This window comes from Onychostruthus taczanowskii, unplaced genomic scaffold (assembly GCF_017590055.1).
Source record: "Onychostruthus taczanowskii isolate IOZ18803 unplaced genomic scaffold, ASM1759005v1 scaffold41, whole genome shotgun sequence".
NCBI lineage: Eukaryota > Metazoa > Chordata > Aves > Passeriformes > Passeridae > Onychostruthus > Onychostruthus taczanowskii.
In genome coordinates this window covers 5,736,113-5,750,614 of record NW_024501571.1, presented here as the reverse complement: position 1 = coordinate 5,750,614, position 14,502 = coordinate 5,736,113, and the positions used below count along the sequence as shown (strand labels likewise).

General features: G+C 43.7%; 1 protein-coding gene across 1 annotated transcript in view; it reads right to left on the bottom strand.

The window, feature by feature from the left end:
- The window catches only part of PRKCQ (protein kinase C theta), a 36,889-nt gene that overhangs the window by 21,444 nt on the left and 943 nt on the right, over positions 1-14,502 (bottom strand). The window contains exons 2-10 of the mRNA XM_041413359.1: positions 10,439-10,638; positions 9,167-9,227; positions 7,406-7,568; positions 6,781-6,812; positions 6,599-6,684; positions 5,350-5,479; positions 4,609-4,718; positions 3,930-4,047; positions 2,733-2,908 (exon numbers count right to left, since the gene is read on the bottom strand). Of these exons, the coding sequence (XP_041269293.1) occupies positions 2,733-2,908; positions 3,930-4,047; positions 4,609-4,718; positions 5,350-5,479; positions 6,599-6,684; positions 6,781-6,812; positions 7,406-7,568; positions 9,167-9,227; positions 10,439-10,638 (1,076 nt within the window). The remainder of the gene's footprint in view (positions 1-2,732; positions 2,909-3,929; positions 4,048-4,608; positions 4,719-5,349; positions 5,480-6,598; positions 6,685-6,780; positions 6,813-7,405; positions 7,569-9,166; positions 9,228-10,438; positions 10,639-14,502) is intronic.

Below are 14,502 nucleotides of genomic sequence, written 5' to 3'. Positions count from 1 at the left end.
AGAATATTGCTTTGTCAGCATTTGAAATGCAAATACCCTGCACCAGATCTTCAGCAGGTGGAAAATGATGTCCACCAGTAGCTAGACTGGTTTTATATCAGATGTCTTTCTCTCCTTCCTCTCAGTTTTCAGGTCTGAGCACACAGGCTGGGTCCCCCATGCTTTTGCAGGAGTTCTTCTCTGAGAATGGGAAAACACCTCCCAGAGGAGTTACAACCCCTGTCTATTTTTATAGGCAGGGAAAATGAAACCCAGAGCAGCAGAGAAGGGTTTTCTAGAGACCACAGAGCAAAGAAGTCTCTCCTGGAAGGCAGTGACAGTCCTGATCTTCACACTAACAGCCTGCTGACCCTGTTTCTATAGACTGAATAAATGTGTAAGATTCATCAAAGAGGTCTTTGAAGTTCTTTGCCAGACGCTATTTACTGAGTAAGCTCAGACATGTTTTAGCCCTGAAAAAAGTTTTATTTACCCTTTTGGCTACTGCTGCATTTCACTTTGTAGCACCAGACAGAGGGTAGAGCCTAGAGCCTCCCTCTGTCTCTGCACTGGATGACCAGAAACGCTCACAGTGCTGATGCTGCAGGCACCCTTTTTACCCTCATGTTTGTGCTGGGCACTGCTGTTCTGGGGAAGCTGGGGAGTGAATGTGCTGCATCTGTGAGCTGTGCTGTGGCTTCCAAGGAGCAGGTAGGCAATGCCAGACCACAAACAGAGGTGGTGGTGGGGGATATCCTCATGGATCTGCCCCTCAACCTCTCAGGATCACACAGAGCTGGAGAGACCCCTCAGGCACAGAGATCTGCACACCCTGTCCCCCCTATGGGGAAGTGAATCTCTCTCCAAGCAAATGAGGGCACCAGGAGCGACACCAGCACAGGAAACTCGTGGGTGAGTTTTTGTTGCAGAAAGGCACGAAATGGCCCATTCTCTCCACACCCACAATGTGCACTTCAGAGAGATGCAGAAGCTTGCAGGCTTGGAGAGTCCATGTCAGCATGAGGGCTAAAACCAGGTACAGAATGTGCTTCAGTGGAGGCATTAAAGATTTGTATAGATGAACACCTGAGCAAGCTCATCTCATGAGACCTGTTTTGAGGAATGGTTTAGATGAGAAGACCTCCAGAGATCCTTTCCTTCCAATAAAAACGTTTCTACTATATCCATGCTCTTGATTTCAGGTAAGTCTGGAATGTTGGATTGGGGTGCTCTGGTTTAGCTGTGAGATGCCTCAGCTCTGGCTCCCATGCAAACTGTGGACATGACAAGTAGACACAACACTTTCTAGTGGAAAATTTCCCTGTCCATTGAGTTGGAAATAGATGGTCATTAAGGTCCCTTTCAAACCAAACCATTCTATGATTCTGTCACTTTCTAGTATGAAAGGCCAACACAGGAAATATTTCACCAGTTGAAGAACTGGCTGCAGCAATTGCTCCAGATCATTTAGCAGGCAAAAAGGAGCCCTTTGTCAAGGCACCATTTCCCCCTTGGAAAGATGTGGGATGTGGGCAACATGATCCATACTCCTTCTCCTTATTGGCTGTGAAAATGCAATGGGGAGTCCCTCTGAAATGCTTCTCTCAGCTTTGTGCTGGCACTGAGTAACATGAGTCCCCTCCCAGGGGATATCTGCAATGGGGAAGAACAATCCACAACTCATCAGGATTAAAGAATCCACTGAAAACAGGTGGTTCTTCTTTCAAAAGCACAAATTCTTGGCTGCTGGAAAATTTGCTCTGGGTTCCAGCACAGATCAGAGCTGGAAAGAGCATTTGCTGCACCCAGCTGGGACCTGCTGCCCTGGAGAGCAGAGCTGATCCACACTCAGCTTCTCAGCTCATGCTTCCACCTCCCTAAGAAGAGGGAGAGCACAGAGACCTTTCCCACCAGCTCTCTGGGGATATCCTGGATCCATCAACCTGCACAGAAGGCGAAGGTGAAACCCTGCCTGGGGCACTCCTGTCCTGCCATGGGCAGTCATGAGAGAGCAACTAATGGGACAGGCAGAAGGACAAGGCAAGGAGAAGATGGAGTTCAGGGTCCAGCCAAGCCAGAGCAAGGATTCATTGAAGACTTGGAGATTTATCAGCCATTGTGTGGCAGCAGGACCAGAGCAGTGACCTGTACTGGGCACTGGTGAGGCCACACCTCAAATTCTGGGTTCAGTTTTGGGTCCATCACTACAAGAAAGACACTGAGGTGCTGGAGTGTGTCCAGAGAAGGGAACAGAGCTGGGGAAGGGTCTGGAGCACCAAGAGGGGCTGAGGGAGCTGGGAAGGGGCTCAGCCTGGAGAAAAGGAGGCTCAGGGGGACCTTGTGGCTCTGCACAACTCCCTGACAGGAGGGGAGAGCCAGGGGGGTCGGGCTGTGCTCCAGGGAACAGGGACAGGAGAAGAGGGAATGGCCTCAAGTTGTTCCAGAGGAGGTTGAGATGGGATATTAGAAAAAATTTCTTCACTGGTCAGGCATTGGAAGGGGCTGCCAAGGAAGTGGTGGAGTCACCATCCCTGAATGTGTTCCAAAAACATGTGGATGTGGCACTTGGGGACACAGTTAGTGGTGGACGTGGCAGTGCTGGGTTAGCAGTTGGGTGCAAAAACCTTGGAGGTCTTTTCCAACCTAAATGATTCCATGTTTTTCCCTAAGTGTCCCTTCAAACCAGATGTTATTTAGTGCCACACAAAGTGACATGTAAATGCACACAGTGGTGTCCCAGCCCCAGTGCTTACCTTACCAAAACTGCCCTTCCCCAGCATCTTGTGCAGGACAAAATCTTCAATGGTCAGTTTTAACTGCACTTGGTGCTCCTGCTGTTCCTGGGACTGTTCTCCCAAATCTGACTCTATGAGAGGCTCTCCCTTCACTGTGCCCTCCACTGGAGTCTCCCAGGAGATGCCTTGTGGCTCTGCAACAGACGTCAAAGCACTCGAATTAACCCCTGGACAGGAGCAGAAAATCCCCAGAACACTCACAGGTATTCTGCTTGGAGGTTTAAAAGGATATTTTAGACAAATGGAAGTGTGGTGGCCATCTCTGAGTAGATTGGCTCTGCTCCTACACTGCATTCGCTCCAGAGGAATCTTTACTTCAGTGGAAACTGCATCTTCTTCAGTAGTTTTTTTTTAAATTTACAAACCACTTTACAAACTCCTTCATCTGTCTTTCTGTATTGTGGCACCAAATCCTTAATTTCTGGCCACATGTCTTCTCCAGTCCTTCTTGCTGTTTGCCATTATGATGTGGTTTCATTTTTTCAATGTGTTTTCAAAACCCTGGGCAAAGCTAGATGAAAAGGTGGGATGGCATTTTCATACTGTGCTCCTGCTCTGGATGTGAAGCATTCCAGATCAACCAGCCTGGAGCGGAATTGCTCTGAGTTTGTTCAGTACTCCACTAACCTGGATTTGTAAGAATTTCTAAGACATTTTGTCCCTCACTGGATTTATCCTGTTGCTGTAACTGCTCTAAAATGCTGGACACACTCAGCAGACAAACTGACCCACATGTGAAACAGATGTGAAACCACCTGAGGCTTTACTGTTTCACATCAGCACAGCCAGTTCTACTTGTAGAACAGAACACAAATAAACACAGATGGGGACATAATTTCTTTTTCCTTGGGGTCCAAAGGGCACGGTCTCTCATTTACCCTCCTAAACATTTGTTCTTGTACCATAGAGGGCTGTGACACCTAGATCAGCTGCTAGTGAGTGAAGTGAGGTCCATCAGGGGTTTTCAAAGCTACCGGAAGTCAACCTCCACCCAAAAACATGAGATCAGAAACAAAATTGGCCATGGTGATCAGAAGGATTCCAAATATCCTGTCTAGAGCTTGGCAATAAATTCCCCACTCGTGTCACCTCCAACTCACCACGTACCAACCAAACAACAACAAAGCTCTGCCCTGTATCACCAGGAGGAATTACCTTTTTTCCCTGATCCCGGCAAGGCCTGAAGTGGTGTCACATCCTTCACAGGAACAGGGAAGCCGATTTCCAGAGGTCCATCCCTGGAGATCTGTTCACTGTCGCGCTGGCAGCGAGCCTGGGACACAGAAATCAGCAAATTTTTGAGCTAAAATTCTTGTATTTGTGGGGTTCCCAGACGAATGAAGGAATGATAAATCTGACTCCATGTTCTATAAAGGCTAATTTATTATTTTATGATCTATATTATATTAAAGAATACTATACTAAATTATATTAAACTATACTAAAGAATACAGAAAGGATACAGACAGAAGGCTAAAAGATACTGCTGAAAAACTTGTGACTCTTTCCAGAGCCTCGACACAACTTGGCTGTAATTGGCCAATAAGTAAAAGCAATTCACATGAAACCAATGGAACAATCACCTACCACATTCCAAGGCAGAAAAACACAGGAGAAGCAAATGAGATAATATTGTTTTCTTTTTTCTCTGAGGCTTCTCAGTTTCCCAGGAGAGAAATCCTGGGCAGGGGATTTTTCCAGAAAATACGACGGTGACACAAAATCACATGCCAAGCTTATGAACAACACCATGAGTTGTTCTTGAGTTGTTCTTGAGCGCGACTCACAAAAGCCAAAATGTAGAAGAACATCTAAAAATGCTTCAACTATTTACCTGCTGAGTGCTCTCTATCATTGCCAGAGCTTCAGCCATCAGTTTCTGGTTCACTCCACAAAGATTTGCTACTTTTGCCTGGCACTTGTGGTGGACGTTCATGCCACACTCTGAAAGAGAGAACACAAGGTGTCAGGACAGTGAAGGCTGTAAAGGGTTGGGCAGGAGCAAGTGCTGCTGTTGGCCAGGGACAGAGATCAGCCACCTAAAGGGTTCTTGAGATGGCACTCAGGTAGTTTTTTGGTTCCCTATGGAGACTATTTTTGTATTTTCTTCTGGCCAGAGGTTGCATTTCCACATCCATCAGCCTCTGCAGGTATAGGCCACTAAAACTACAAGCCATTTTCTCAGAGATAAACTGTAATCACAGAAGAGGATCCTCCCATTGGTTTGGAATTATGAAGACAGTGAAATGTCTTGGGTCTGATAGTAGAAACAGAGCTTGCAAGTTCATACTGGGGGTGATTTGGGAAGATGAACAGTGCCACTGTGATGCTCTTTGTCTCTTTGGGAAGAAACTCATCATCCTGCTGGATCAAGTATCTCTCAGCACATGGACAGTTCTCATTCTTGAAGAACAATCCTCCTTGAAGGGCAGTCCTGTGGACCTCTCCTTCACCCTCCTGGGTGCCACCTCATACTGCTTTTGCAGAGAAGGGCGGTAAATGAGATTTGGATGCCCCCTCCAAAGACAAGGACCCTTCCCATGCTCAGCTGGTGCCACCTTGGCCAGGGACTCACCGTCACACTTCAGCCCCTGCCGTGCCAGGCCCCAGAGGAGGGTGCCACAGTGCTCACAAAAGGTGGGGCTCTTGTAGTTGTACACTTTGAAGCGGTGGGGCATGTCGATCTTGAACCTCTCCTTGTGGAACTGCAAGACAAAAGCCAGGCTGAAAACCCACTCCTCATTTCCACCTGGGTTCCGTGTGGAAAACCAAAGGTGCGCCACGGAAGTTGGTTTGTCTACTGCCCTCTTATCCTTGGGTATACTGCCAAGCAGAAATTGTTTATCAGGCACACAAACCCAAATTTTGATACACAGTGACTACAGTTCAGAGGGAATTGAGTCATTTCATTCCTGGCCTTGACCAAAGGACTGCTTGTGCCTCATTTACATACCCAGGCTCCCCTAATGCTCAGTGGGAAAACATTGGTACTTTTAAACATCATTCACCTCTTTCTGCAATGGATGTCTACATTTGTTGTCATGAATCACTCCTTGGAAGAACCTGTTGTAATTCTTTTAGTATGAAAGGTGATGACAAAGTTCGTTACATCTACCCTGGAGATGTCACAAAAGAAGTGAAAGCAATCTCATCTATAAAAATTGTAGAAGGAGAACAGGAGAACAGGGTGGGACTGAGAGTAAACAGAAGTTGTAGGACACAAGGTTAAGGGACTAGTCCTATCAGGAGTTTAAGATCTGGTTTTGCCTACCAAAAAGAAAATTTTAGAATAAGCTGACATAAGAAAAATAAAGTAAATAACAGCAGAGATATCAGATCTCCCACTGACTGTTTCAGATAACACAAGCACAGATTTGTTCAAGCACAAATCTGAAAATTCAGCCTGATGTCCAGCCTGACACTGGATAGCGAAGAGTTTTCTCCAGTAGATCTCCACCTCCTGTCTATGACTTCCCTCTGAGTTATACTTTATGCATTAGAAAAATGTCAGTTCTGATTCAGCAACTGCTTATTCTGCAGCTGCATTTGAGTAAATCTTAAGTAGGAGGTAATGAAATCACTGGGAACATAATAAGCAAAGGGCACAGATCAGATCAGAGTCCTTAGCTCAGCAGGTCCTTTTGCTTCATCAGAAGTTGCTTTGCAGTGGTGTGGGAGAGATCTGAATTACACTGAAGATTTTTTAAAGGGAATCATAATAATAAAATAAAATAAAATAAAATAAAATAAAATAAAATAAAATAAAATAAAATAAAATAAAATAACAGCAACAACAATAATATAATAATAGTAATACAACCTACCATAGTTTCTCTGCTGTTGATTGCTGATCCTGTACACTTGGCTATTACTTTATCAATGCACTTCTTGTGAATGGCAGCGTTACATTCTGCAACAGCAAAGATGTCATGGTGTTAATAAATAAATTCCTCAAGAAAAGATTAAGTAAATAATGACAATAAGAAAACAAAAGAAAGTTTCTTACGTCTGCATTGATAGCCTTGCTTATTCAGACCCCTGAAATGAACAGAGCAGTGGTTAATCCTCAGTTTTCTGGAAGCCTCAGTAGAAGAAAGGAGAGCAATAATTATCAAAGAAGGAGAACCAAATTGCTTTGCTTTTTATCACTCTTTGTAGAGATTATTTAATTTCATTATCCTCATTTAATCTAATGGTGGAGTGATTCTCTATGGTTCTCACAGCCTTTTCAGCACACATTCACACCCTGAATTTCATAACATCCAAACAGCAAACTGGACCAATAAGAAATGCCTTTGTGCATTTTGCCGAACACAAAAATATTTGTAAAAAATAAATTAAAAACTGTGGGGAATTTTTCACAGTTGGAAGTACAACTGCAAACCACATCCTTAAAAGTGATGCAACAGCTGTACAAGTAAGATGCCAAGGGTCTTACAGGAGGAGCACAGACATTTAACAGGGAATCATGGAATCTTTTAGGTTGGAAAGGACCTCTAAAATCATCCATTCCAACCACTAACCCAGATCTGCCACGTCCAACACTAAACCACATTCCCAAGTGCCACACGGACACCAGAACTAGTTCCTGGGGTTAAAAGGAGAAGAAGCACAGATCCTTTTCCATTTACCACACAAACTCGTGGCACACAGAGCAGAAGGTGGGCTGTGGAAAGAAGGTGGCTGTGAACTCGTGGCACTTGACGTTGTGGATTTTGGCCTGTTTGATGGCTCCCCTACGCTGGTGCAAGGAGAAGAAGCCTTCAGTCTCACAGTCAGCCAGGTCCTTTGCATCTGGGAGGAGAGGAAAGAGATTTAAGTGTACCCTGTCCTGAGCAGGTGCCTTCAGAAAATGCAGTTGCCCAAATACTATGTGACTGAAGCTGATGATTCACTCATGGTAGCCAATACTCAAAGAAATACCATTTTATGAAACCCACAAAAGTCTCATTTGGATGGGTGTTATCTACCATTCCTACACTAAAATGACTTTACACTTGGGACACTGAGCTCTCTTGACTATTCATAACACAGCTCTTGAAACCTAGAATAAAAATTCCCAAGGAGAGGTCATTTAAACATAAAACTCTGTACAGCACTGAAGAAGCATGTCCTAAAAAAAGGATGAAATTACATAAAAAATAATAATTACTGATATATGGACACAAACACATGTGTATATGTGCATATATGTATATATATTTATGGGTATTTAACAGAATCCTTTCTGTGTGCATCTATATGTGTCAGTAAGCAGATATTTATGTCCCAGGATATTCTTCTTGTTACTTTTCCATGCCAACACCTGCCTTGCTGTTTGCTGTGTCCTTGCTGTAATTCACAGTTATTTAAGCTTTTCGGGACAGGAAACAAACCAATTCTGACTTCACATGCACTTCTACATGTGCTTGTGCCTACAAATCTGAAATTCACACAGAAAATCAATCTCTGTTTAGTTTCACTCCTGCACTGCACAGTAACCTGTGGGAATTGGCCCCCTGTGTGATCTGATGCTGATCTTGATATTTGTTATAGGAGCACAACTTGCATTTTCTATGCTTCAGCCTCCCTAACGCCTTTTAATACACAAACAGCAGTCCAGGCTACATTGAAAGTAAGGATGGTTAAGGAAATATCAGCATGGCCATGGCTGCTTTCAGTGCTTCTCTGTTTCTACAAATGGAAGAGCCTTCCAGGTATCTGCGCCTCACAGCTTCGCCCTGCCCCTGAGGATATGAGAATTTTGGCAACAAAGAGGGGAGAATAAGACCAAGCATTTGAATTAAACCCATTTCCTTCAACAAAGCAGAATGTAGCCCTTTCTATGAGAAATTTTCCCTAATAGCCATCCTGAGGCTGTTCCCTGAGGCCGTTCCCTCTCCTCCTGTCCCTGTTCCCTGGGAGCAGAGCCCGATCCCCTGGCTGTCCCCTCCTGGCAGGGACTTGTGCAGAGCCACAAGGTCCCCCCTGAGCCTCCTTTTCTCCAGGCTCAGCCCCTTCCCAGCTCCCTCAGCCCCTCCTGCTGCTCCAGCCCCTTCCCCAGCTCCATTCCCTTCTCTGGACATGCTCCAGCCTCTCCATGAATTTCTTGTAGTACATAAAGCAGAATTATTTCAGAGGGAGCTTCCTCCTTATGTATCTGTTCTGTCTTGTTTAGCATAATGGGAATATCTGCCATTTAGTGGTAAACCAGCCAAAAAATCTGTCTTCAAATCACAGAAGAAGAGTCACCACACAATAAAAATTACTTTTCTGGAGTTTTTGTTTCAAACAGTTATGTTTGTTGTGATGGATCAATCAGTAATAACATAGGCATTGCGTTTAGTGAAGACATCATGTCTGCCCCACAGCCCAGAAATCACAGCTATAACTTAACAAACAGAATCACTTGCCACTTATTTCCAGGAAGTATCTCGCATTCATCAGCATTCGCCCTTGAGGCTTCAGTTCTAGCTGGTTGAGGTAAGTGAAAAACAAGAAAAAAAGTCCATTAAACAGTCATTCAGAGAAGGAAAAATCTTTTCAGGTGATTTCCAAGCGATCTCCTTTTCCCAGTGGGAACTGATGAACAGCAATGAGTGCTAATTTTCAGGTTGCTCATACCCATGTGAGGCAGCAAGGTAGGGTAGGAGCAACTACAGAGAGAGGAGGGTTGATCACCTCATATCAAACACTCAGAGCAGCATGATAGGAGAGATGAATGAGATTAAACCACAGAAATGCAGGCAGCTCTTTAGACACCAAATTAGGACCACCACTATCTACAGAAAAAACTTGTTCCCAATGAATCCTGCAAGGGGAAAGTGGGAATAGTTCCAAAAACCCAGCCAGCTTCAGACAGGTGATGCTGAAATCTTTTAGGCACTCAGTTCTGCAAGTCTAACTTCTTTACAGTCAACCTGAGGGATGCCACAAGCTTATTATTGTGGTGCCATGGTCTAGTTGAGGTGTTGGGGCTGGGTTGGACTCGCTGATCCTGAAGGTCTCTTCCAACCCAGTCATTCTGTGTGAATCTGTGTAATTCAAGCATTTTTTGGGGCCTCCCCTCTGGACTTGGCAATTCCCACCTACCTGACTCATCATCCATAAGTGTCTTTGGAAATCTGAATCCACTGGACTATGTATAAGCTGGATACTGCATTTTAAAGATTTCTGCCAGGATCTTTCTTGCCTGGACTAGCAGGGAACACAACCTTACATTATCATTCTTGTGAAGACTGTTCAAATTTACACCACCATAACTTCAGTGATTTTTAAGGAGTTGCTCTGACATAACTCTGAACTCACGCAGCTGTGAATCAGCTACTTGGTATCAGATAAAATTTTTAAAGCTGTTTCCCCAGAGAACATAAAATAACTCATGTTCAGCCAGTCATACTAACACTTGTTCCCAGTGGGTTTCCTCAGCAAAGATTAATTCGTGGGCACAGCTCACCTGAAGCAGGATCCTCACTAGCACAGGGCAGGTTTCAATTAAAACAAAATTCTTCTCTTCTGACAATGCTGTCTCTCAAGTCACTCCCAAGTAGTCTCAAATCATTATTCCAGCCAGTCCCCACTGTGCTGCTGGTGACAGCCACAGCCTGGCATGGACACAAGGACACATCCCCTTGCCCTGCAGCAGCTCCCTAGCCCATCCTGCAGGAGAAGAGAGTGATGCTCACCCATATCTCTGTCTTCCCATTGCTCTTTTTGCACCTCTCTGCCAGCACCTTCAGCTCCACCGTGGTCTCCGAGACCATTTCAGCACTTTTGTCCTTGACCACGATGTGCATGACCCGGCCATTGTTGATGTGGGCATCAAAAGTGCTGTTCCAGGGTGGGTACATGGTGGGCTTCTTCTGCACATACACTTGGCCATTCTCTGTTGAGAGGGAGAGCACAAATCCATGCAGTGAGGGTGGTTCATGAGACCAAATACAGACATCTACCCTAAAAAAGGTAATTTCTACCTTTGACCCGACCAGTTCTGCTCAGGAGATCCCACATCTGACCCCAACGCCATAAACACCCACTTCTAATCAGGTGAATCCCATCCCAGACAATTACCTTGTTTATCACCTGTCCCAAAGCACTGCAAAATGAGAAAGGTTTGTTTCAAACCCCTCAAAAGCTGGGTGCGCTTTGGGATGAATGTCCAGCCCAGTAGCCAACTAAGGGATGCTAAAACATGAACTGTCATGCAGACCTGTAACTATCCCACAGGGATGTAGAGTTTTTAACAAAGCAAACTTTCCTAATGCTTTAATTCCTCTTCCTTCACAGCATCTTAATATGGTGATGGGTAAAAAAATGGGTATCTCTGAGGTTTGCAGAGGTTTTTCTCTAACTGGGTCTCTCTGAAAAGAGCCTCAGCCAGATTTATCTCACAGAGCCAGTTTTACTTCATACAGCCCTGTAAAAGTCTTGCGTACTTACTCAAGGTAAATTCTATATCACAGTTACCCTCTGCAAATGTTCAACCCATCAAATGCTAAAGCTGAAGGAAAAAGACAAAAAAAGCAGCAGATCTGTGACCCCTGTCTAAAGACCCTGCTGTTATTTCCAATAATTCCAGATGGAAAAGAACATGCAGCTGGAAGGTAACACGAAGAAAATTTTTCCCTAAATGAGAGGAATAATTCATAAAAAATCCGAGACAAAAATGAGACATAAACTTTCTAGCATCCCGGGAAACAGAAATCTCAGCAAAGGACCATCATTTCTTTGCTGCATCAGTGAAAAAGCCACAGAAGAGAAACACAGCATTTGCACAACAAGTGCTTTCATTTGTGTTACACTCCAGGACACCAGGCTTAAATAAACAAACCCTGGAATGTGAATGAACTGCCCGATATATGGGATCAGACAGTCACCGTGGTGCGTCCCCGCTGACGGCTGTGGAATTCTGCCAGGGATTAATCTAACCCCAGGTTCCCGAAAAATGAAATTGCGACTGTCTTTCCTGGGGAGCATCTTCCATTGTGGCTGGGAGTGCTTTTCCTGGAGGCTTTGCTGAGTTCAAACACAGAGCAGGAGCCTTCATGAAGCAAATGTCACCAAGGCAGGTGGCAAAATGGCACCCGGCCAGGTGGCTGGTGAAGGCAGAAGACACTTTTAAAGGGCAGACTCTTTTTATATCTCAGAGGCACATATAATTTCTGAAATATTTTGTCATTGCTGTAACACCTCCAACGGTATGGAGGTGTGGTTTGTTTTTCATGGTTTTTTTTTGGTTTTTTTTGGTTTTTTTTCAGATTGCATTATAATGTGACAAGATCCTTTTTACAAAATAAGCAAGTAGAAAAATTTACAAGGCTGCCCAAGATCTATCCAGAACTTCTGAAATTCTTCACTGTGGTCTTGCTGTGACATCCCTGTGTCCACAGAGGGTGTTAATCACTCCCAGATCCCTGGGGACCAGTGACCTTTTCGTCATGGCTGGTTGACAAGGACAGCCTTTGGCATGAGCCCAAAGTCAAACTCCCTGTTTTTGGAAATACATTTATCATCTACCACTGTTCTGTTTGCAAAAACCCAGCCAACCAATCAAACAAAGACAAAACCAAAAAACCCCACACTTTGCCAGTGCTAAACATAGAACCACAGAATGGTTTAGGTTGGCAGGGACCTTAAAAACCACCCAGTTCCATCCCCCTGCCATGGGCAGGGACAACTTTCACTAGACCAGGTTGTTCCTTGGATTTGAACATGTAGGCATGTCCTGCCCTGCTCAGCAATCGTTTCTGCCCTGAAAAATTCCTCCATGGCCAAGTGTCAGTGCACAAGGCCAGGATGATTTGCATCTCTCACCAGCTGTGCAGCTGGTCCACTCCTACTCCTTGATCATGCCAAAATTTTAGCCACAATTTGTATATCAGTGATATATATATATATTTTAAAAAATTAATTTTTTTTTTTCATCCAATTACAACTGAGCAGCAATTGTTTTGTCAAACCAGGGTGCTGGAGAGCAAATTATGACCAAAATAAAAATAATCATGAAGCAGGGATAAGACACAGTTTAGCAGTGGAACTGGCAGTGTTGGATTAACAGCTGGACTTGACATTATGGGAGGTCTTTCCCAATCTTAATGATTCCATGATTCTACCTCAAATATATTTAGTTAATGCTTGTCTGGAGACCTTTTGCCTTCTTGAAGCCTGTTAGAGCATGACAGCTCCTTGGGATGGTCACGGAGAGCATTCCTGGCATTTGGAGTCAGGCTCATCTCCCTGCACGTCAGACAGAGACCTCTGAGTGGTCTGTCTGGTCAGGGGGGGTTTTCCAGGGTGTGATTCACCACACTCATCATGGATGCGTTCCTCAGGCTGGGATTGCTCACACATCAGTATCAGGGAATTAGAGGGTGGATGGATTCCGTGATGCCCTCACTTTCCTCAATCCCCCTAAGATAAAGTTGTGCATCCACGCATTTAAACACCCTCCAGCAGGTTAACACCTCTCACAGGTGCTTCAGCCCACCCTAGGAGGGGAGTGTGAGGTGAATCAGCCCCAGGAGCTCCACTGATGAGATGAGTGCCTCTGGCTGTCCCACCATGCTCTGAGCCTCCACCAGATGAAATTTCATCCCAGCAAACAGAAATCTCCTAATGGCAGAAAGTCACTTTCCTGTGCTCAGCCCTCACTAACGGAGAAAAGTTCCTTCAAACACGATTTTTTATTTCTTGCTGGTAGAGGATTTATAATAATAATAATAATAATTAAAATAATTATAATTATTACAGTAATAATAAAAATAAATATAATTACTATAATGATTATTGACTCTGAGGAGCACAAAATTTATATCCCTTAGAAAATACTTTTGTGTTTGTTGGATACCAGAAAACACTTTCAGCTCTGTGTCAGACAAATGAACATAGGTCTGTTATGACCAAGTTGATTTTATTCACTTTTGACCTGACACAGATTTCAGTTTGAGTTATGGCTTTCAAAAGCCTCATTAAAGCAAACAGCCAAGCTCTGCACAGAGCTAAAATAGAACGCATTTTCTGATAAAAGTGAGATCTTAGGGATATCTTGTCATCCAGTATTTTCTTTCCTTTTGAATTTATTATTCACCAAATCTTCCATTATTGTTTGAAGTATCATTTAAGGCAAGACAAAGTTCAATGTGATAAATGCTGAATCTTAAACAAAAAATGAACCCCAGTGAAATACAGAACTATTTTAAAATTATAATTTTTTTAAAACTACTTTAACATCCTCTGGGGATTACAGTCATGGGGATTCTCAATAAATAGGGATTTCTGAGTGGATTTTATTTTTCAAAGAATCACAGCAGTCAAATTAGAACTTTATCAGAGATTTAAGCTAAATATCAGTCAAAATGAGAAACTCCCTAACACTGAAGGTCTTGCTCTTCGTGATCCTTCGAAAGCACAACTGGAGAACTTTTCATCCTTTCACTGGAATTATTTTAATGCATAAGACATATAATAAATATTTTCCAAAGGAGGATTCATCAGTGTTGTTCAATCAGGATAAATGTGCAACAGTCCCTAGATTGAAAACAGCTTCTCAGGAGGTTTCATTTTCAAACCTTTTGCACAGCACAGCAATTACACAGATAATTTAACTATTTCTGCAGAGGCTGGGCTGTTTGAGTAGCTTTTTTTTTTTTTTTTTTTTTTTTAAATTATGGAAGTGGCTGGGTCTGTCAGTTTCCCCCCCAAAAAGTGATTAACAAAGATGACCCTGCCAGAATATTTTAGCGCACTCAGA